At 36.8% G+C, this 25162-nt stretch overlaps 2 protein-coding genes across 3 annotated transcripts in view; one reads left to right on the forward strand and one right to left on the reverse strand.

Annotated features, from left to right (window-relative positions):
* The first annotated feature begins 3562 nt into the window (after positions 1-3562).
* LOC119580929 (mediator of RNA polymerase II transcription subunit 21-like) lies at positions 3563-10871 on the forward strand. 2 transcript variants are annotated; one of them, XM_037929177.1, is made up of 4 exons: positions 3563-3664; positions 7251-7356; positions 7458-7567; positions 9455-10871. In XM_037929177.1, the coding sequence occupies exons 1-4, from the start codon at positions 3578-3580 to the stop codon at positions 9635-9637; spliced, it is 486 nt and encodes a 161-aa protein (XP_037785105.1). In that variant the 5' UTR covers positions 3563-3577; the 3' UTR covers positions 9638-10871. The 2 variants fall into 2 exon arrangements, with proteins under 2 accessions (XP_037785105.1, XP_037785112.1); XM_037929184.1 differs by lacking the exon at positions 3563-3664 and adding an exon at positions 4886-4978.
* Positions 10872-16920: 6049 nt separating this feature from the next.
* Positions 16921-25162, reverse strand: part of LOC119580946 (fibroblast growth factor receptor 2-like) — a 27287-nt gene continuing 19045 nt past the window's right edge. Inside the window, 9 exon segments of the mRNA XM_037929195.1 lie at positions 16921-20381; positions 20506-20611; positions 20785-20925; positions 21092-21149; positions 21152-21284; positions 21419-21714; positions 21865-22144; positions 22266-22450; positions 23182-23326. Coding sequence (XP_037785123.1) covers positions 20292-20381; positions 20506-20611; positions 20785-20925; positions 21092-21149; positions 21152-21284; positions 21419-21714; positions 21865-22144; positions 22266-22450; positions 23182-23326 — 1434 coding nt within the window. The 3' untranslated portion in view covers positions 16921-20291.

Here is a 25162-nt window from a genome sequence, read left to right on the forward strand (position 1 = left end):
GGCTATATGTTCACTTTATTGTCCCCCTGATGCAGTGATAGCCTATGATGAGCTCTTTGCTCTTCAGGAACGTCTGCCACAAAATAAAGTAATTTTAGCTGATTTTAATGCTCATCATACGTTATGGGGTTCCCTGCGGGTGGATGGTAGAGGTGAGCAAGTAGTTAAGTTGATTAATGAGTCTGATTTAGTCCTTCTGAATGATGGTAGTCCGACGCGGGTGGACGATAATACCGGTAATTTGAGCTTTATTGACCTATCACTGGTCTCTTCATCAATAGCAGCCAAGTGCCTGTGGCACACCATTGACGACTCGTTGGGAAGCGATCATCTTCCTATTTTGATTAAATATTCATGCGACACAGTGAGAACGCCTTCAGCGCCTAAATTTAACGTAAAAAGAGCAGACTGGGTCGCCTTCACAAGGAGCGTCAAGCTCGAACTTGTTGGAGAAACCATTGATGATAAAGTAAACAATATTCAGAATTCGATTATAGAAGCAGCATTGCTATCCATTCCTAAAACTTCGACAGATAGCGTTAAGCATAGAGTTCCATGGTGGACACCAGATTGCCGCAGGGCGCTGTGCCGACGCAATAAGGCCTACAGGCTTTTCAAAAATAACATCACTAATGAGAACTTTTGCAATTACAAACTAGCAAGAGCTAGGGCTCGTAGAGTAGTAAGACAAGCAAAAAGAGACTCCTGGCGGAGCTTTGTCTCTACAATAAACAGCAACACCAAAATATCAGAGGTTTGGTCCACTATCAATAAAATCAATAAGAAAAAATCATCTTCTAAAATCAATAACATCATCCACGAGGGCACTAATTTCGATTCACCTAGAGACATTGCTAATGCACTCGCCAGGCAGTTCTCTCATACAAGCAGCTCAGCTAATTACCATCCCACCTTCCTGACCACCAAGGAAGAGGCTGAGCTGCAACCAATTCACTTTGCCACAGGAGATGACTTTGATTACAATAAAGATCTTACAATGGATGAGCTTGTCCGAGCCCTAGAAGCCTGTAGAGGAACATCCCCAGGCCCCGATGAGATTCGATATGAGATGATGAAGCATCTTAATCATGATGACATGATTAAGTTGCTAGAAGTGTACAATGAAATTTGGAAAAGCCACACTTTTCCAAACTCATGGCACTTTGCCCACATCATTCCCATATTGAAAGGAGGGGGTAATCCCAGACTTGCCATCTCCTACCGCCCAATTGCGTTGACAAGTTGCTTATGCAAGGTCATGGAACGAATTGTTAACAGTAGGCTATTGCATTTTTTAAATTCCAGTAATTTACTAGTTGACGAGCAGTGCGGCTTCCGCAAGGGACGCCAAACTCTCGATCAGCTGGTAAAGCTGGGCAGTCATATTCAAGAGGCCATTGCCAAAAAGATTTTTTGATTTCAGTATTTTTAGATATAGAAAAAGCCTACGACATGACATGGCGATATGGCCTACTCAGAAAACTTTATGCTTTTGGATTACGTGGAAACTTGCCTTGTTTTATTCAAAATTTCATTTCTGACAGAACTTTTGCTGTCAAATTATTTTCCGACAATGTCACTTTTTCGGACATTTTTGTCCAGGCAAACGGGGTCCCACAAGGAAGTGTCTTGTCACCAACATTATTTCTATGTATGATCAATGACATCTTACCAGCTCCTCCTCGGAATCTTAAATACTCACTGTACGCTGATGATTGTGCATTATGGCACTCCAGCAATAATGCAGAATTCTCAGCAAATCGCATCCAATTGGCACTGGATATGATTCATAACTGGGGCCTCCAGTGGGGTTTTAAGTTTTCCATTCGAAAGAGTATTGGGTAATTTTTTTCACGTAGGAGAAAGCCGAACATCAGGCTAACTCTAGACAACCACCCAATACCTATTCAAAATTCTGCAAAGTTTCTTGGGCTACTTTTTGATAGTAGACTCAATTGGAAAGACCACATTGGTCAGTTAAAGAATAAATGTCAAAAAGCACTTAATTTATTAAAGTGCATTTCTGGTAACAAATGGGGAGCTGATAGACAGTCTTTGCTAATGGTATATAAAGCCCTGATTAGGTCTAAAGTAGATTATGGGTCAATCGTGTATGGTTCGGCATCGAGAACAAGTTTGAAAGGTTTGGATGCTGTGCAGAATGCCTGTCTGCGTGTGTGTCTTGGAGCCCTGAAGTGCACTCGGATCGAGCGTCTTGAGGTGGAGTCAGGAGTACCTCCCCTCCGACTCAGACGCGGCCAGTTAGCCTTGAGCTATGCCGCAAAGGTGGCTCGAGACCCGAGCCACCCTAATGGCAATAGTGGCATTAGGCCCTTTGCCACGAGACTCCACGACCTCGTCGAGAAAGTCGGTATAGATCTCTCTACCATCGATACCCTGGTTCAGTCAAATATAGCGCCATGGGAAACCCCCAATTTTTCTATCATGGAAGCCTGGCTTCCATCAGCCAAGGCCATGGCGCCGGAGGTGGAGGTACGCCAGAGGTTCAGAGAGATCCTTATTAAACATCTCCCTTTTTTTCATATATATACCGACGGCTCCAAGACAGATGAGTGTGTGAGTGCGGGTGTATGGTCGACTGAATGTGAACTAAAGTTCAGACTGCCGAATCATACATCGATCTTTCTTGCTGAACTTTTTGCCATTGATAAAGCCATTGATTTTGCACTATCGACGACCCACGATAGAATAGTAATTTTTTCTGATTCCTTAAGTTCACTTAAAGCCATTAAATCATTAGAAACCACCAAAAATGAACTTCTGGGTAATATCATTCGTAAGCTACATGGTGCCAATAAATCAATCAAGCTAATATGGGTACCAGGCCACTCTGGTATCCATGGCAATGAGCAGGCTGACAAATTAGCCGGGTCAACTGGCGATCTGGACCTTAGCATAGTCCGTACAGATCTCAGGTGTTTTGTGTCTCTTATAAAAGCAAAAATACATCTCCTGTGGCAAAGTGAGTGGACCAGCCTCCAACTCACACACAAAATAAAACAAACAATAGAACTGTGGGACACATCCCACAGGAAAATCAGAAGGGAGGAGGTGGTGTTGGCCCGACTCAGGGTCAATGCCACCAGAATCACCCACCTCACTCCCTATATAGAGAGAACCTACCCTCCACAGTGCCCCCAATGCACCACCACTCTTACAATAGAACATTTTCTAACCATCTGCACAAAATATACAAACAAGAGACAGCCAATAATAAATTATTTAAGATCAAAAAATAAAGAATTAATAATATCAAATATTTTAAATGATGATAAAAAAATCATCAGTAAAGTAATCACTTTTTTAAGGGAGACAAAACTTTATGACCTTATATAGATTGACAGAATAAATAGGATCCATTGGCTTAATAACCTTGGCCACATGCCGCTGGTTGATAGCCAAGAAATCCAACAAAGAAAGAAAAGGTCATGGCCACTATCTTCTGGGATGCAGAGGGAATTTTGTTGATGCTTATTATGAATTTTGAGAAAACTGTCAAAAAAGCTCAGAAAAACGCTCTGGAAAGCTACATCAAAGCGTTCAGTCCCACCACACCATGGACCCGCTCACGGAGCTCGGTAGACAAGAGCTGTGTTATGTGAATTTCGATGGGAAATCGTCCGACATCCACCTTACAGCCCAGGTTTAGCCCCATCTAACTTCTTTTTGTTTCAGAACTTAATGAAAAAAAATAATTTGAAAGGTACCAAATTTCCATCGGTTGAAGATGCAAAAAGAGCTACTCTAACATGGTTCAGACCACATGACCCTCAGTTTTACTCAGACGGACTCAAAGGCTGGTTATCAGCAGAAGTGTATTGACCTTAATGGAGCATATGTTGAAAAAAAAAAAAAAAAAAAAAAATATATATATATACATATATATATATATATATATATATATATATATATATATATATATATTTTTTTTTTTTTTTTTTTTTTTTTTTTTTTTTTTTTTTATCAGCCATTCATTCCACTGCAGGACATAGGCCTCTCTCAATTCATTTCTGAGAGGTTATATGGCAGTGCCACCATTGCCTGATTGGATGCCCTTCCTAATCAACCGCGGTTTGTGCCACGGCGGTGACTTCCCCTACGACACATGCGCTCAAGGCGATATGTCGTTTTCTAGGTAGGCAATCGAGGTGAAGTTCCTTGCCTTTGGAACAACGCGCCGGCCGGTGTCTCGAACCCTCGAACTCAGATTGCCGCTGTGACAGTCTTGAGTCCGATGCTCTAACCACTCGGCCACCGCGGCCTTCTTTAATAACGGTAGGTTCATGCCGTGGTCACAGCATGATGTTGTTTTCATGTTGTGGTGATCTTGGAGTGAGTACGTGGTAGGGTCCACAGTTCCTTTCCACGGAGAGTGCCAGTGTTACCTTTTAGGTAATCATTCTCTCTATCCGGGCTTGGGACCAGCACTGACTTGGGCTGGCTTGCCCACCCAATCGAGGTGAAGTTCCTTGCCCAAGGAACTTCATCATATCTAAGTTCGATTTACCTAAAATTATTAAATCAGCGCGTGCTCACATACGCGCGCGGGCGATGCGTGTGTGCATGTGCATGTGGCGATTGATGTGTGCACTTGCACCGATTATATATATATATATATATATATATATATATATATATATATATATATATATATATATATATATATATATATATATATATATATATATATATATATATATATATATATATATATATATATGTTATATATATATATATATATATATATATATATATATATATATATATATATATATATATATATATATATATATATATATATATATATATATATATATATATATATATATATAAATTTTGCCGTAAACAATTATATTCTTGGTCCCTGAAAGAGCGATGCTGATTGGCAGAGACAGACATCATAACAACAACAGTCATGGCGGACCGCTTGTCGCAACTTCAAGATGCAGTTAATATGGTATTATCACTCATAACTCCACTCCTTTGACATTTTAGTTTTAACTGCTTGTTGGTATTTGTTTACTATTGAAACTTGAGGGTGAAGCAATGGGGTTTTTGTGGAGTTTTAGGCTTTACCTGTTAGTTTTCGAGTAACTTGATATATTTCCTGGAAGTCAATAGTTTTTACACATTTGTAGTCAAATAAGTGATAATACAAAATATAACCACGTGAAGACAGATAAAACACCATGCGAATAACATAGAAAAACGTAAAACAGAGACGTAAGAATCGGTAGGTTAAAAAGTAGTAGTAGCATTAGCTTTTAGAACGACACTTATTTCTTTTATTACTGGAATTATTGCTGAGATAAAGAGTAGAGGTAATAGTCAAAGACATTAGAATAACATGTAAGGTATAGGAAGTAATCTGCACAACATCTGATTTTTTATATGAGAAGGGTAATTCTATAAACATTATCATTATCACACTCACCATAATCCAAATTCTACTTCACTAATGATATAAAGGAATCTGCAAAGTTGAGAGCAATATTTCACTAGTGCACATTTGGTAATGCCTGGGTAATTCTTTACAGTGTGGATTCACTCCACGCCACAAACTTTATTCAACAATCTACAATGCTATGATGGGCCGTGGACACTGCCCGACGGAGGGTAGAACCCAACAACCCAACAATCTCTCAGTATACCCAGCAAGTTAGAGCTGAAACTTGGGATTACCATAGGGACTTAGTCTGTGAGCAGTGCTTTCCGCAATACTTTTCTTTTATTTGTGGGATTACTGGTAGTGTCTGCAGACTATTTCTTGTACTGTTAACATCAAATTTTTCTCCTCTTCAAAAATATAATCTTCAGTTTGCCATAGCTTAGTGCATCCATAAAGATTAACCCAATGTATGTATAATTATGAGCTCCTGAGGGAGAGTACATGTGTACATACACCTCAGTGTCTTTTAGATTTAAGGTGCATGTATACATGTATTTCAGCATCAGCAGGATAAGGTCAGGGTATAGAAATATATATATCAGGTTTATGTACTGTCTCCTTTAGATTTTAGTGAGTGTTGTTACATACAACACACGCACACAGACACATACCTGAACACGAGCACACGTGTGAGTGAATGAGTGTGAAAAAATGAAAGTTTGAGAGATGGCTACACATGTGCTCAGACAGTAGGGAGTCCATCAGGTGGCCATAGTGACTGATCCTGATTTCCCTATTCATTGAATAGACAGGAAAATGTGTTTTTCTTTCCAATACTATTAATATTGATATTGTTATCATTCTTATTGATGTTATGATTATTAGATTGTTATTAAAATATTAATAACATCAAAGACAATAAAATAATTGAAATGAAGCTTTCAAAAAACTAAGGAAAAGGGTAAACAGGTGAGATACATAAGACTAAAGCTGACTCCTTGGTGACTAAGCACTTGTAGAGCTATCTGTGTAAAGATAATAGATAAACTTTTATTACAGTGGGCATGGCACTGTAATCTTGCCAACCACTGACAATGGGTTAAACCTTTCCCGACGGGTAGTATTCATAGTGGCCTGGGCCTCGCTGCCAGGGGCTTATATCGTCGCCCTAGTATGCGTGACCACTCCTGCCAAATACCAGCATCCCATGCCGTTTCTTCGTAATACTACGAGGATATACATTTTTTTATTATTATTATTATTATTATTATTATTATTATTATTATTATACGGTAGGTTGGTTCATGTTTAAGCTGCCGTGGTCACAACATGATACTTAATTGTAGTTTTCATGTTGTGATGCTCTTGGAGTGAGTACGTGGTAGGGTCCCCAGTTCCTTTTCACGGAGAGGGCCGGTGTTACCTTTTAGGTAATCATTCTCTCTATTTATCCGGGCTTGGGACCAGCACTTTTTTTTTTTTCTTTCTGTCTTTCTTTTCTTTTCTTTTCTTTTCATAGTAAAAATGAGAAAGTGTTAAAAACAACTTATTCACACTTTTGATGGCAGAAAAATAATATTTTGCCATGATTGTAACAAAAAAAAAACTCATGGCATGTCCATACATACACCATGGCATGTACATACATGCCCCCGGCAGATAGTCCCGCCATGCCATGGCATGTGCGTACATGCCACCCGTTGGTAAAGGGTTAAAGAAAACTGCTTGTAAGTTATCATACTGTTCTGAAAATTGATACAATTTTAGAGTTTTTTTCTTCTCACTATAAAATTTTTGATATGTTCTGTTTTTATTATACTTTTTCCCCTTTCTTTTCCAGCAAGCAGAGAACCTTTATAACAGCATAGGCTGTTTGTTTAATTCAGCACCACCATGTAGTTTCGATAAAAGTGGCAAAACCCCTTCACAGAATGAAAATCCTGATGGTAAGTAAAATAATAAATGTTTTGGTATAGATTGGTTATAAAGGAGATTGTGCTCTTGTGTTTTAATAATGTCATTATAAAAGAATATTCAATCTTTGCAGATATGACTGAGCACAAAAGAGTCTTTGCCACTCTCATTGCTCGTAATGCCAAGGATATAGATGCACTTATTGAAAGTCTTCCATCTGAAGATTCATCAGCTGAACTTCAGGTAAGAAGGATATGCAAGAAACAGTTTCATGTTACCTTACATATGTCTGTATTATTGTAATGCCATACATATTAGGCTAAGGTCTGAGAATTAGCCTTTTGCTTGTGAAGGTAGGGTGAGCATGTTAGCGGAAAGTTGCATTACTTTACTTGTTTTGGAAACCATAGTAGTTCATGGCAATTATAAGTTACCACCAAGTGGGGTAAAGTGGAAAAATTTTCAAATCCAAACTCTCAAATATCTTTCTCAAAAAAAAATTATTATCAAAGTTAGACTTGAAAAGGTTTTGTCTTATTTAGCATTGCAATTTGTCACAATTTTTTTCCAATGTATGAATTAATATTCTTAAATAAAAAGTGGGTAGTCAACTTTATATCCAAAGTTGAGGAAAGTTGACCAATCATATCAATTTATGCTTTCTAGGCAATGCCCAGTTCTTAAATATCTGATGTACTTGCTGGATTTAAGATGACCTGATATGTCATTTAAAGATGCTCTACCAGTTAGGAGTTAGGAGTTACTATTACACAGTAATAGTAACACATTGTTGTAAAAAGCCTAATTTCTTTAATCTTGAAAAAATGTAAATTTTACAAGAAAACAAATCAATACAGTAAATAGATTAAAAAGGTATTAATGCCTTAACATAACCATTCTAATAGTACATTGTTATTCAAAGCGTATTGGTTTCTCGAGTTCATGAGGTTTGACCTTGGCTGACCCATCTGTCTTATCTTTGTTCCTTTAATTTCTTGGAAGCTTATTATTGCTGCCTGGAACTGGCTTATAATATATCATATCATAAAATAATTATAAAGTTTATAAGAATAACAGCATCAGTATTGATAACATTAGTAAATAAAAAAGCATTTTTCCCGCAGACTCAAGGAAAGATGAAATTGGTAAGGTTACAAGGTCTAATAATTGACTCCTTTTTGGCTTAAGCACTTGCAGAACCATCCTTGTGCTGAGACATTTCATAAAAAAATACTACAGTGAACACAATTTTCTGGGGCCTTTGGGTTAATTTTCACCTTAAATCACTCTAACATCATTATTATTTTGTTTTTTATTGTTATTATTTTTTAAATACTAGATCAGAAGTTCAGCCTTTTTTACATAAGAAACATTTATTTTTATGACAGATATAAAAGGAAGTAAAATTTTGTTTTAAAACAATTGCTTTACAACGAAGTGAAGTTTTGTTTTAAAACAGTTATGACTAAAATTGATGTTTCTTCTTCTTCTTCTTCTTCTTCTTCTTCTTCTTCTTCTTCTTCTTCTTCTTCTTCTTCTTCTTCTTCTTCTTCTTCTTCTTCTTCTTCTTCCACATATTAACCCATTAGCATCATGAAGATGTATTCACTGTAGTATTGTTTTGTGATATGTCCCTGCATACAGATATCTCTACAAGTGCTTAACTGCAGAGGAGTCACTCAGTAGACTTTGTGACCTCATCTAACTTCACTTTTGCCTTCATGATTATTATAGTGTTACTGACAATACTAACAGCAATATAAGTTATCAGAAAATATTTCTTGAAAATCTAAGAAAAGGGTAAAGAGGTGAGACAGGTAGTATTTATAGTAGTAGTAGTAGTATTTTTTTTCTTTGTGTAAAGACAAGTAATAAATTGAACTCACAGTTGGCATGGCATGTACATACATGTCATGCTTGGCAGCCTTGGGATAAGACTTGAATCAAAATTCTAGTTCTGAAACAGACCTAGAGGAAACAACTCATGTATTGAAATATACAGTGATAAGATGTTTTGTTAAACTTTTCCTAATAGATGATCTCTACTCCACTTGATGGTAATTCAGATAACCTAATTTGAATAATGATTTTTTTTATTTATTTATTTATTTTTTTTTTTTTTAATTACAGACAGCCAGCATGAGGGTGCTAGAACAGGAAGGTGAAAAAGCTGCTCTGAGGCTTCAGCGAGGGATTGACAGAGGAGACAAATTACTAGAGGAGATCAACAGAGATCTTAGTGACATTGCCAATACCCAGTTAGCCATTAATCGCATTACAGATGCTTCTCAGGGTGATGCAATAAAGATATGAATCTTTTGATGTTAGGTTTTGAAAAGATAACCATTTTTTACAAGCAAAGAAGCCTTCCAAATTTGGCAGGTACAGCTTTCCATCTAGGGCATTGCTGCTAATTCAGAATGAAAACAAACTTTGTTGATGCAAGTTTGTCCAAGTTTGCCACAGAGGTAGATTAAAATCCTTTCTACTACTACAAGTTACATTGAGAAAGAATCTGTTATTTGTCAGCACTTTTGTAATTGTGTTCAGTGGTTTTATCCCAAGATAACATATGTGTAAGATAACCAGTGCCACTAACCTACAATATGAGTGTTTATTTATTTTAAAGTGGTTATTTTCCTTTCCTTATTTGAAAGAATATCATGTTACAAATTTCACGTATCTATACTTTGTGTCTGTTCTGGATATTCCACAATAACTAGAGTTTCTTATATCTAATGCTACAGTGATATAAGTAATGATAATAGACTGGAAAATAAAATGTAGGGCTTGTTTAAAAATAATATGCAAATTGAATCCAGTATATGTAAAGTGGTAAGAATACTAGACTGGAAAATCATATGAAGTATGGCTCATTTTTTGCAAATTGAATCCAGTATATATAAAGTGGCAATCATGACATACTGAATGAAATAACAGTAGACTTCATTTTGCAGCTGATTTGAAAATCTTAGATATGAGGAAATTATATTAGTTATTACAATTATATCATATTTTTCCCATATAGTTGCATCTATAATTTGATGAAACTCCTAATAGTTTAAACAGATGGCATGAAATATACAGTCCTTAGTTGTTAAACAGATCAATTTACTAAAGGCATTTCTTAAGTTAAATGTAGCATGATCCAAAAAATACCCATGTGACAAAAATAATGAGAATTGATTTAATTTGTGTCAGGCCATGGTTAAAGGAGTTACTTTCAGGTGTGCTTGTGATATTTATTAGGGATGTCCTGAGTTTTCCCAAGAATGGCAGGAGTGTCTGTATGCTGTTAAACCTCATTATTTTCATTCCCTTTTTTACCTCATTTCATCTACATCGTATAGAGTTAAGACCTTAATTCTGGTTAATTTATAGTTTTGCAATTTGCTATATATGGAGTCAGTGTGTGTTAGTCAAGTTGATGGAGAGTGTTAGGATGTTCAGAATCATTTCTGTTTGGTTGAAATGGTAATATAAAAATAGTCATACAGGTATGACAGTGAACAAAAATAAATATTTAAAGATTCTTCCAACAGCTGTTTAACTTTGTTTTCTTGGACCTTAAATCCAATGTAAATTTTATTGACTGCCATGGCCTGTTATTGCAGAAAGGGTGAGTGTATTGTATTTCATTGTTAAGGTGATGCTACATACAGAAGAATATTGGATGTTGCTCTATTTTCATGCTGATTTTCTATAATTGTAATTTTCCTATATATACAGTACTTACAGTTTTCTAACCAGTGGTGGTGGTTCTTCCAATAAAAAAAAAATACTGTAAATACTGTAATGAGGTATCCACTGGGATAAAAAAGAGGAAGGATTAATCAGAATTTACAATAGTATCATTGGTATTTCCCTTATGATTTAAATATATACAGATATTTCAGCATGACTTTAGTGCCAAATATTTGTACATTTAAGATCCTCACAATTTTTAAGATTTGCAGGTATTTGCAGAACTATGCAAGTGACATTTCAAGAGAGAAAGTTTCATTATGTGAAAAGGAGGATGTCCTTTGTTTGATATTTGATGAAGACTCCGAGATTCACAATTTATTGCCTTAGTCAGTTTATATTATGATTTACAATACTCAGGTCCATGTTGTCTTTGAAGACATGTTTAGTATTTTGAAATTGTAAATCTTGTTTCTTCATTCTTCACTTAACCCAATCGCCACGTTTGGCAAGAATACATGCCATGCCCACTGAAACACAGGTTTATTTATTGTATTCACATATAGATGGCTCTACAAGTGCTTAGTCATCAAGGGGTCACTTATTAGTTCTACCTTTCTCACCTGTTTACCCTTTTCCTTGACTTTTGGAAAGGATCTTTTGCATTATTTCATTGTCTTAAATGTTAACAAGATTTTAATAATACTTTAATAATCATAACATCAATAACAATAATAACAGTATTGATATCAATTGTATTAAAAGGAAAAACGCATTTTCCCGCCAATTCAAGGAATGGCGAAATCAAGATCGGTCAGTAGGGCCTGCTGATAGACTCCTTGGAGGCTGAGCACATGTGGAGCCATCTGTATGTAACAAAATTCACAAAAACCTACAAGGGACAGAACATAGATCCGGTTGATTGGGTTAAACTACAACTACTCTATAGTATACAGTCTTATTACTGAATTTCAATCTTGTATACTTAAGCATATTAAGTGAATAAAGGTATTTTTACCCAGTTCACAGATTTTGTATAGCAAAAGTTTGAATTTTATTTTGTCCACGACATATATGTGTTTCTGTCTCTCTGTTACTCACCTCCAGAAGGATTGAAGAATCAGATAAATTACCTTGAAGATGAATGTGAATGACAAATAAAAATGGGAAAAAAAAGTAAAGAAAGATATCTGCTACACATCAATGTTATAAAGGGAAGAATGGGGCATAAAAAGCAAAAAATAGTCAAATAGAGAAAATATCAAAGATTTCTGTGGATGCAGAATGAAATATGCATATGGGAAAAAAAAAAAAAGAGCAAAGAGACCTTTAGAAAAAGAGACAAGTACAACAAGATATCTGGAGAGAGAAGGAAAGAGGAATAAAGAATACGAGGAAGAGACAGAAATAGTGTGAGCATAAAGGAAAAGTTAGTCTAACAATGAATATATGTGTGTGTGTGTGTGTGTGTGTGTGTGTGTGTGTGTGTGTGTGTGTGTGTGTGTGTGTGTGTGTGTGTGTGTGTGTGTGTGTGTGTGTGTGTGTGTGTGTGTGTGTGTGTGTGTGTGTGTATTATGTATATGTGTGTGTATATATTATGTATATATATATATATATATATATATATATATATATATATATTATATATATATATATATATATATATATATATTATTATATATATATATATGTATGTATTAATATGTATATGTATATATGTGTATATGTATATATATATACACATATGTATATATACATATACATATATATGTATATACATATACATATATATATACATATATATATATATACATACACACACACACACACACACTAATTCCCAGCATCAATCTCTCCATCCCTCTCTGGGCACTTATTAGTTTCCTCTCCAGTGATTTGGTTGTAGTCCATGTTTCTGATCCATAGGTCATAACTGGTAGGACACATTGGTTAAAGATTTTTATTTTTAAACATAATGGCAAGGAGCTTTTTAGTATGCTACTGTGTCTGCCAAAGGCGCTTCATTTCCTCTTCACTAGATGTGTTTGTCTGTACGAGTTGTCCTAGGTATATATACTTGCCCACTACCTCTAGCGCTTTGCCTTGTACTTGTATCTGTTCGAACTGAACTCAACTGTTGAACATGATTTTAGTCTTTTTCTTGTTCATGCTAAGTCCGATTTTCAGACTTTCTCTATTCAGATAATTTATTAGTTGCTGCTTTTCATTTGCAGATTCACTGAAGAGAACAATATCATCTGCAAATCTTAGATTGTTTGGGTATTCGTCTCATATTTTTATACCCTTTCCATTCCACTCTAGCTTTTTGAATATTTCCTCAAGACAAGCTGTAAACAGTTTTGGTGAGATGGTATCGCCCTGTCTAACATTTTTTTAAATTGGTATTTTGTCGGTTTCCGTGTGGAGCTTGATGGTTGCTGCCCCATCTTTGCATATATCTTCCAGTATTTTACAATACACCTCCTCTACTCCCTGTCTTCGGATAGCTTCTAGTACTGCTGGTATGTCTACAGAGTCAAATGCCTTTTCGTAATCGATGAACGCCATACACAGAGGTTTCCAATATTTGTTTATTTTTTCTTTTATTTGGGTGAACGTGTGGACGTGGTCTGTTGAGAATCCACTGCGAAAGCCTGCTTGTTCTCTAGGCTGGGTAGATTCCAGACGGTCAGAGATGCGAGTTGTCATGACTTGTGAATAGTTTGTAAGTAGCTGAAAGGAGGCTTATTGGTCGGTAGTTTTTTTATATACTTTCTGTCCCCTTTTTATGTATCAAAATAATTGTTGCATTTTCCAGGCTTTTGGAGTTTTCCCGTTGATAAGGCATTTGTTAAAAAGATTGGCTAGTTTCACTGTTGCAATTTCTCATGCATCTATTATATGGTCTATACTAATTCCATCTTCTCTTTGTGTTTTCCCTCTCTTCATGCCTTTAAGCGCTCTTTTTATTTCTTCTGTTGTGATGCTAGGTACATCTCTAGTTACCGCATTCACTTCTATCCGTGGTTGTTCATTTGAGTTGTATAGATCCCTGTAAAAGTCCTCCGTTACTCTTATGATTTCATTCTTATTATATGTCACTTCTCCATCTGGTTTCTTTATTGCATACAATTGATTTCTCCCTATTCCGAGTCTCCTTTTAACTGTTTTCATGCTAGCACCAGAGATCACTGTTTCATTTATTATTTGAGTATTGAATTTCCGTACATTTTCCCTTTTCTTTTTGTTTATAGTCTTTGTTGGTTCGGCTAATTCTATTTTGTCCCTGCTTGACGATATTTTCATGACCCTACGTTTTTGCATAAGCTCTTTAGTTTCTGCTGAGAACTTGCTGAAGCTTTGCTTGACGTTCTTACCGGCTACATCTAGTGCAGCTTCTTTTATTATGTCGTTGAACTGTTTGTTGATTTGGTCAAGTTTGAGATCTTCGTCGTTAATGTTAAGATTAAATTCTGTCACTCTGGTCTTCAAGTTAGCTAAATTTGGCTGCGGTTTTCGTACGAGTTTACTCCTTTCCCTTTTGAGGTGTAATTAAATTTGGCCTCTGACCATTCTGTGGTCGCTGCCAACATTTACTTTAATAATAACTTCCACAATTTTTTTACTGCATCGCGCCTATTTGAAATTATGAAGTCAATTTCGTTTTTGATGTCAGATGGCGACTTCCATGTCCACTTCCGCTCTAGTCTTTTTTCGAAGAATGTCTTCAGTTATATAAATATTAACGATCCTTATGCAAATAATGATGATGATAATAATGATGATAACAATAATAATAATGATAATTATTATTATTATTATTATTATTATTATTATTATTATTATTATTATTATTATAGATAATAGTGGTAGTAGTAGTATCAGTACTAGTAGTAGTAATAATAATTTTAACAAAAATAATAATAAATAATGATAATGATAATTCAGTAGCTATAAGAATGACAGCCAAGATAAAAACTATCATAAAGATATATATTTAAACGATACTGACAAAGAGAAAGATGGTGATATCTTAACCAAAAATCATATTTGCTGCTAATTATATAATCATCAATGAAATTCAGTAATAGTATTAATAGTAATAATGATAATATTAATAATAACGATCCTAATGATAACAGCAACAACAACAACAATAATGCTGATGGTAGGTTAAGTATTGTTTTCGTTTATTTTTATTTATTTTTTTTTTTATTATTATTATTATTATTATTATTTTTTTTTTTTTTTGAGGGTTAATGAAAGCTTCCGATTTGAATAAAATATTTTCTTCATATTCCTTTGAATTTGATTTTTTTTTTTTACTTCATAATCCTTTTCTTTTACATTTTATGAAGTTCATTTTTTTTTCTTTTTTTTCCTTTCTGCAATGCGATGCAATTTGTTCGCAAAGTTAAACACTGTATTTCAGGACAAACAAATGTGAGATACATTATTTTTATCTGATCGAAGGATAAGGAGCCGTGGCTATTACTTTGCATATTTTTTCATAGACAGTGCGTGCATACATACACACACACACACACACACACACACACACACACACACACACACACACACACACACACACACACACACACACACACACACACACACACACACACACACACACACACACACACACACACGCACACACACACACAAATTACGTATATATGCATACTGTATGTGTATGTGTGTAGGCTAGTTTGTAGCCTTAATGAATGTGTATAGATATTCCTTTAACAATAATTGTCCAAGAGCTGAGAATTTCATACGGGACATAGCGTATTAAGCCGATTGCCGAACCTGATAATGTGAGAGTAAAGCGTAGTCCAGGTTTGCAGTCTTTTATCCATAATTCTGAAAAAAAAAAAAAAATTGTGGAGGACTGAACAATAAATCCATACAGATGATCAAGTAGAAATGGGTTATAAGTTATTTCTGTTCTTGAACAGCCGGTAATACACATACACACGCGCCCACGCTCGCGCACACACACACAAACACACACACACACACACACACACACACACACACACACACACACACACACACACACACACACACACACACACACACACACACACACACACACACACACACACACATTCACTAACTCACGCATACACTATGATATTAAATTGATGAATTAATTAATGCAGGAAACATTGCATTTAAATAGGCAAATATCTTTCATATATCATCAGACAGTTATAGCGGAATGGATATGGTCGCTGACTCCCGCGCGGAAGACCAGCGATCGAATCCCTTCCAAGCCAAGTGGAAAAGCATCCACGTAGGCGCCTTCGCTGTCATTTTAAGGAATTTCGACTTGCTTTTCACACAGTCGCACGTTTATAAACATGCGGCTGTGTTTTCATTGGCTTTTAATCTGTCTGTCTGCCATGCAAATCAAGCTGCAAGTCACATCTCTCTCTGCGTTGCTCATAATTCTTGATAAGATGGTGCAGAAAGAAAATGCAATTCGGCAAGACAGAACATCCAGCGACGAAGGTGAAGCCGGTGCTTAAAAATGGGGATTTTGTAAAAGAAAACGAAAATAGAGATTCACTGTGAGCCCACAAGTAACTAAGAAAAGAAAATTCTGTGAACAATCCACGGCGCTCGTACAGACTGAGGTTTTATATAAATGGTCCTGCGTTGTATTGTGCATAATGGAAAGGAAATCTAAGTGTGAATTTCTGCCTAAAATAGTTGCTATAAGGCAGCCTTGACTGAGTCTGAATGAACATTTTTCTTTATTTTTCTGGTTTTGTTTATTATTCAGGTTCCTCCAACATCCCTTTTTTTCTTTTCTTTTTTCAATCAGGTGAAATAAAGGCATTTTCCTCTGAAATAACATGACAAATTAACTCTTTTTTAAAATAGGATGGGAAAAACACATACAATTGACAACAAAAAATTTATTCCATGTAAGAATTACACGTGTGTACATGTACAGTTTGTTATAAAACTAAAGCCACCTTCTCTTGTTCAAAATATCTACACGTGGGGGACAAGCAGCTAAAGTACACCTACAAGTAATCCATGAAAAAAAAAATTGTGCAATTCATTTGCTGGAGGACAATGGCTAACCTATCCCTGTAATAAATAAAACATTAATTCTCCATCTATCTTTGTAATACGAAAACACAAAATAGGCCTTTCGTCTCTGTTTGATCCTGACAACAGAGAGTGTAACTGATTTTGATCTGAAAATTATCGTTATTTACTTTTTTGCAGCTTTACAGGTAATAATAATAATTATTATTAAGTTAATGACTAATTCAGCTGAAACATCAAATATGATGCATAAATTATATCTCGCATATTTCTACAGAAGACAGAAATATATCTTTTTACATAAAGAAGTGTACATGTGATTTTGAGTGTTAGTATAAGAAGTCAGTAAAGTGGCTATCTAGAAAGACATTTTTCAATACTGACACAAACATATAAATGTAAGCCTTTGGCATCACTCAACACTTGGCACATGAAGCACTGTGCTGCACACAGAAACATAATACCTGCAATGCTTACTTACTTTTCCTCTGGTTTGGCCGGTTATCCGTTACAAAATATTCACAGTTCCAAAAATAAAACAATTCGATGCGTCTTTATATTTTTTCTCCCTAATGTTGAAAAGAATTTTTCGTCTACAGGATAACGCCTATTTCATTCGAAAACGCGAGTACCATCTGGCAATGCTCTGTGTGCAGGACAGAGGAACAGTGGGTGACTAGTATATGAGAACCTATGGGAGCTGGAGCATGGACATCAGTCCTTAAATTGGTATGATAAAAAAAGAAATAAGTGGGAAAATATGTACATAAAAATACAAAAGATTGAGGAAATGATAACAATATAATTAGAAGATATGACTTACGTGCCAATGGCTTTAATTATGATTATTTGGTACTACTGAAGGGATAACTATATGAAGACTTTTAGCACCTCATATTGACTTTGAATTGATGTGTATTTCCTGGCTATGTTTGATTTTTCTTTTTTACATATAACTTGCAAAAATAACTAGAATAATAAGGTACAGTTCACTTCTGCAGAAAAATAATAGTAATAACTAAATATTTCAGATATAACTCTCGATACTATAATACATTATCTATTTACACTAATAACTTTTACACATTATGTTTTTCTTTCGACCCCAACAAATTAAAGTTTTGTTTGAATTCACAAACCAATGTTTGTTTTTATCCGCGAAGAAAAGACGAAAAAAATGCAGCATTAGGTTTCAGATAACCAAAGTAATAATCAAATATGGAAATTCTCCACTAAGTAATCACTTGCCCAACGAAACGCTAGTTTTGTTTTGTTTTTGCCCATGAACTCAATTTATATTTTTTCGGCAATATATTTTTGTCATCCAGTGAAACTAAATACTAATAGCACCATTCCAGGATTTTCTTTTCTTTACCGATTTAGACTGCATTTCAAATATTTACATTTGACTTTTCATCCAATTTTGTAATACAAGAGAGAGCTCAAGCAATCCTGCAAAGCATACTTAGGAGAAGCCTCCTCATTTGTACATTCACTGAAGCTCAGTTCACCGTAAGACGTAAGAAAATAAGATTTGTTCATAACAGCTATGAAACCCATGTCTAACCAGTGTGTTCGTCAGTCGTAGCAGAAATAATACTAAGACTGTCGCAGGCTCCACCTCCCTTTCATCTTGTTGAATCGACTAATAACAGAGTAAAGGCGATATTTTATTTTCATTCCGCTCTCTTCATCTCTTTTAAAGTTCGTGACCAATGAATGGACACATACTTATAGCTTTGATTAAGCTATGATGATCTTCAAGATTGTTTTCACGACCCCGGAATTTAGTGTTTAGCAAATGCAATGGTTTAAATAAGTCGCATGAAGAGGAGTTTACATACAAGACCATATTTCCAAGAGGAACATTCTTACTGAATCATCTTCATATTCCCCCTTTTCTCTCTCTCTCTCTCTCTCTCCGGCAAAACCATCTACAGGAGTCAGTATACAATGCAAGTCTGAAAACAACACATAACGCTGAGCCCTCAGGTACCCCATCAAAAAAGTGAATTCACTTCTTTACTAAACCTTTAAAAAAAAGTATAGGCCCATTCTCAGGTCTGCCTCCCCCTTCAGTGACGTCCCCCCACCTCTGAGACACGAGATCTAAATCTGTACGAAGCACAAAGCTTGCATGAACCTCAAGCCACGTCGAACACCGCTAGGCAACTTTCTTCTATCGCTCTTAAGCCTGATCAACCCCTGAGAATGCACTGACATCTCTCCAAGTGAGTAAACCACCAAACTAAGTGCTAAAAGACTATCTCCGTGGCACACACTTCCTAGTCCTTTTCCAAAACGGTAGCTAGATTTACGACATACTGCAAATTAACATGGCTGCAAACATTTCCATAAAATTTTAAAATCTGCAGTGGATATGGCACTTTTACTATTTAAAACAATAGTACATTTAACTACCAGTACTAGAGTAACCTGCGTACTGAACTTAATTAACAGACAACAGAAAGTTTAAAAATTAATTGTGTATATATATATATAACTCCATACATTAATATTATGGATCATAAATATTAATAAAAATAAAATCCTTCAAATTCACTACTCAAACTTGCTATCCCTGCATTAAAAACAAAAAAAAATCTTTGATGTAATTCGCAAGTACATAAACACGTTTAGGGCTTTTGCTTTTTTGGATTACATTACATATAGCTACAATATATACTATATATATATGACTTGGATAAATAGCACCCCATAACTTCAGGTCAACTCTGTAGATACGACAGGCTGAGGTCTTCTCACTTTTTTCACTTCGCTCATATTCAACACATCTTAACTGCTTGTTTCCGCAGTAATACCAATTGTGACCCATGGCTTAACATATGACACGTCTTTGTTGCTTCGTGCTAGTCTATGGCCATATGCAAATACCATGTTCACTTCACACTCGCAAAACACTGGCGTTAGTTCCATTCACTTTTTTCTCACTACACTCATAGCTGAACTGTTGTAAATGAATTGTCACTGTCTACTACAGAGCAGCCCGAAGACTAGCAGAGGAATTCTAGAAAATAAAGTTACTTTCTTGTGGTCTCCACCTCGCCTGTGCTTAGCAGTATTGAAATTTTATCCGGTACTACTGTTAGGCATTTTCTTCACTAGTGCAATTGCAAAGCTTCCCTGCAACATCTAGTCCAGTGTCTTCTCTCGGGACAGTGAGTAACCGGTTACACAAACTGCCAAGTCAGGAGCTTCAGCGAGGAGTAAGGACGTCTGAGGTGTGCGACGAGTCACAGCTGTTCGGAGGGGTGTCCAGTTGAGGTGTCGAGAAGTCTATGTAATCCTGCGGAGGAGAAAACTGCATTAAGAAATTGTGTTCTCTGTGGAAACTGTATCAAGAAATAACATGAAAGGAAATGATCAAATAGTAAATTCTTGTAAAATAATTATTAAAAGAAAAAACTAACCTCCGTCGACGATAACGTGAGGATACGATCCAAGTCTTCCACGAGCTCTTTGAAGGTCGGACGCTGCGTTGGCTGGTACCGCCAGCACTCACGCATGATCGAGTAGCTATGAAAGAAAAAGAAAAACGATAATCTTAGATCTTAATTCTGACTTTTAACATTATCGATCATCTGCTCTTATAATAACTTTTTAAATATTTCATGATGAAATTAAAAGTAGTCCAGATTTCAGAAAGAAATATATAACTTTAATAAAATGTAAAATTACACGATACTTACATTTCAAGCGAACAATTAGAGGGCTTTTCCATTCTGTGACCTTCTCGGAGCAACTGGAAAAGCTTCTCGACTGAGGGTACTGATGGGTATGGAGTTCCACCCAGGGTCATAATCTCCCACAAAAGAATTCCGAATGCCCACCTAATCAACAAAAAGGAACACTCCATTAATTAAAACGGCAGGAATGAAATACTAAACAGACTCATATACAGTTTCTCTGAACGTCAAAATCTCACGTAAAATGTATATGCCATTATTTTTATTTTCAACTAGTGGAAGTAGAAGAAAATGTTGCCAGGACACTTACACATCTGACTGTGAAGTGTACACTCTGTGGAAGAGAGCCTCGGGTGCCATCCACTTACTGGCAGGCGGCCCTCGCTCGTCTTTCGATAATAGTCTTGGCTGTGAATATCTCGAGCAAGACCAAAATCGGCTATTTTCATGATCCCGTCCTTACTGACTAGAACATTTCGTGCGGCAAGATCACGGTGAATGCACTGAAAAAGAGGGAATTCAACCTATAGGAACTATCATATGGAGAGTGCATGCACGGCTTTGCGTTGAAGAAGCATTGGGGGCAACAGAAAATCATAATGCAATGGACAGAATGCTGGGTAAATGCCTATAATACCTTTTTAGAGGCGAGGTACTCCATTCCGCGAGCCACTTGGTAAGAGAAGCTGACCAGATCTCTCTCCGTGAGCGCGTTCGTCTCCTGACCAATGGCCCTCTCATAGCCTGAGGATGGGCGCTTATTGCGCAGATAATCCCTCAAGTTTCCATGCGCCGCGTATTCCACGACCACGTACAGAGGGCCATCTTGGGTGCAGCATCCCAGCAAATTGATGATGTTGATGTGTGTGCCGATCATTTTCATCATCTCCATCTCCGAAACGAGATCCATGAGCTCCGCGTCCGTGTGTCCCTCTGTTGCGAAAAGAAAGGGCTTCATTAATGTCTGGTCCGGACCTGTTCTCTTACTTGGAAAGTAAATATACACAAACAAAAGCCTCGTGTGATTATATATGTAAATTCAATTTGTTGATACGTTAAATTGTATTATCTGCCACAACTCACCCTTCAGCATCTTCACAGCGACGGTGGTGGTGAGGTCGGGCCGGTTGATGCCCTGCACCTCCGCCTTCACTACCTTCCCGAAGGCGCCTTCGCCGAGGGACTCGCCCATGATCAGCTTCGAGCGCGGCAATTCCCACAGGATGTCCAAGGGCAGCTCGTACTCGGATATCCTTGTGTTTTCTGAGCCATTGTGCGAGTTGGACTGGCACCGCTCGATCTTGATGGTTGGCACGATGAGAGGCTCCTGCGAGGCGTCCGAATTCTGGCGCTCGACGATGACCTGCGCAGAACGTTTTGAGAACCAGGTCGAACAATAAGCCCCTCACTAAGGCTAGTTTTTAAACAACACCTTGCCCATTATAATCCATTCTTTTTCAAGACAACAATCCACTTAGGTCTACCTTCTTGATCCACTGCTGGGTGATGACCTCCTTCGCCCTCTCCAGCTCCTTAGCTCGGCGCTTCTCCTTCTTCCACTTCTTGCAAAAGCATGAGAGGATGAGGCCCACGCCGGCGAGGGCCACGACGAACACCGCGGCCAGAATGGGCACCACGTGCGACTGCGCATCTGCAAGGATGGGCTCCGCTGAAAAACAATACAAGCTGTTCAGAACCACCACCGCCACCACCGCAGCTGAGCAATATGAACGACTTGGCTGCAATGCGACTGGCAAAGCACAACAGGGAATTCGTTGCACCGTGACGGCGTCCGATTGCAAGGCGCAACGGACGCCTCACTTGCAAATGACTGGATTTTGCACTCAAGTCAATCTTTCATAAAACTCGCTGCTCTTGTTAATCTTCTGGTTAGTATGGAGTGAATTTATAGAATTGGCATAGTGACTATAGAAAAAGAAGAATGTTACAATCATATATTAACAGAAAAGAATAGTTGATTCTACATTAGAAATATCATCAATCAGTAAATGTAATATATATATATATATATATATATATATATATATATATATATATATATATATATATATATATATATATATATATATATTATGTATGTATAGAAGTATGTTTGTATGTATTTGCATGTATGTGTATCTGTGTATGTATATGTGTATTGTATATATATGCATGTATGTACAAGTGTATATGTACGTATAAGTATGTATGTGTGAGTAAGCATGTGTATGTGTGTGTGGGGGGAGTCTGAGTCTGAGTATGAGTATGAGTATGAGTATGAGCACGTGCACGCGTGCGTGATAGTAGGTGAGCATGAATGTGTACGTGTACAGAGGTACAACGAAAACTGAATTTCCCCGCTGTTGGCCTCATTAGCTACAAAGACAAACACCAGCTTACCATCGATCACATTGAGGTAGGCTGTGGACGACGAGTAGCCCAGACTATTAGCGGCTATACAGGTGTACCATCCGGCATCTTTCTCAGTGACGTTGGTGAGCAGAACCACCTGAGGGTCTTCTGTGCTTGTGATGTTGCCGCCCTCCTGCGCCACGGACATTAGATTAGATTTATTGCAATGGTGTCAGATGATACTGAGGCCATTCCTGATTCTACATTATTTGTGACAGTTCTTAATTTGAATTCGTTTACGTCTGCTCTTGGCAACGGTGCAAATATCATCTACATGCAACAGCCGTTAGACAACCTTAAGAACATTAGTAAAAAAAAAACTATTCTTTAACCATGAAAAATATACTATTTGTAAATACTCAAAAAATTATCAAATCGAAAATCATTTGAATACAACATATGATGAATAAACAGACGTACAAATTTTCGTCTCACGGAGAAATTAAATCACACCTATCATGCAAGATATCAAATAAGACTGCGTAAACATATTTTGATAAAAATGTAAAGGTCTCCTGGACAAAACATGCATTGCCTTAGACTAGGTTTAAGGTTCACAAGTAAGTATACACAATAAGCAATTAGAATGTTCATGCACATTAGTTTAAAGGTCATGCAAGAAAGCCAGACATGCAGATTATTACTTATACAAAGTCTGTCTGTAAATCTAATGAGTATAGACTGCGGTAACACATGCAGTAATATCATCAAACATCGGCACATTATTTGGTCACTCTTGAATCAATAAACTAGCCTTGGCTACACTTCGAAAATTGATATGCAGATACATAATACTGCGACATATTCAACACGTCGCAAATTCTTTTGTTCAAATCCAAGGTAAAATGTAGCTCTATAGTGAAAATGTAATTTATGTTCGTTCACTTATTTTTTATTGTTTATTATAATTTCTTTTCACTAAACTGCGGGTGGAGGGAGAACGCATGCACACCTCGCGCGGGCATTATTAATTTCAATCTACACGTGTTAGGATCATGTTTCTAGGCTTCACACGTTTCCTTGGGAATGCAATCTGACCTGGCCGTTTACGGCAGCTGCGAGTATTGTCTCGTTTATAATGATTTCAGGGGAATCAAAGTCCACATCCGGATCTAACTGCGGCAAGTCCGTCCGCCACACAATGTACGGACTGAGAGTGTTTTTTAAGTATATATCCACTTCCAGCCTCACTGTGCTGCCGCGTATGACGGTCATATTTTTCAGTTTCTTGGTGAAGATTGGCCGAGAACCGATGTGCTCTAAGAGGCAGGGACAAGAAATTGGGGGAAGATTAATAATAAGATCCTTACACCAAAGGAGGAGAAGAAAGGAGAGAGAAAAGGGGAAAAAGAGGAGAGATGTGTTTACCGTCACCTCAAGCAGAAACCGTGTCTTAAAATACTCTGGAAAGGAAACGAGATTTAGGGGCAACCACACAGCACAGTAGCTACTGAACCCGAAAAGTGCGTAGCTGGACTACTAGTGCCTTATATATATATGAACCCAAAGCAAGTAACTACAAGACATAAATCATAATCGAACTACGTGTTTCTACTGTTCCGTGCATTCCACACACACACAGAACGGTGCACCATACAGCCTGTGCAAAAGTATATTGAATGGAAAGCCAAGATACCCCTTAGAAGTTCCCTTACCGATTTTGACAACAGAAAAGCTAAAATAATTATCATCGTTTCTTAAGACTCTGACTAGCTTTTTTTCTGATATCAAAACCTCTGGGATAAACACTACGAAGAGGAACCCTTGAAAAAAGACTTGAAAAAAGACACCATTAATTCAACGCATACTAGCGATAACAAAGGGGAAGTTACATCTACATCCGATCACCATATATACCAAAATACTATTAAGTATTTTTTAAAAATCGCGTACTTTATTCCACCACCAGCACCCACCACCATCAACCCCACATAATGCACCTTGGGAAGATTTTCTTCTCTGATTTTTA

This window comes from Penaeus monodon, chromosome 2 (assembly GCF_015228065.2).
Source record: "Penaeus monodon isolate SGIC_2016 chromosome 2, NSTDA_Pmon_1, whole genome shotgun sequence".
Taxonomy (NCBI): domain Eukaryota; kingdom Metazoa; phylum Arthropoda; class Malacostraca; order Decapoda; family Penaeidae; genus Penaeus; species Penaeus monodon.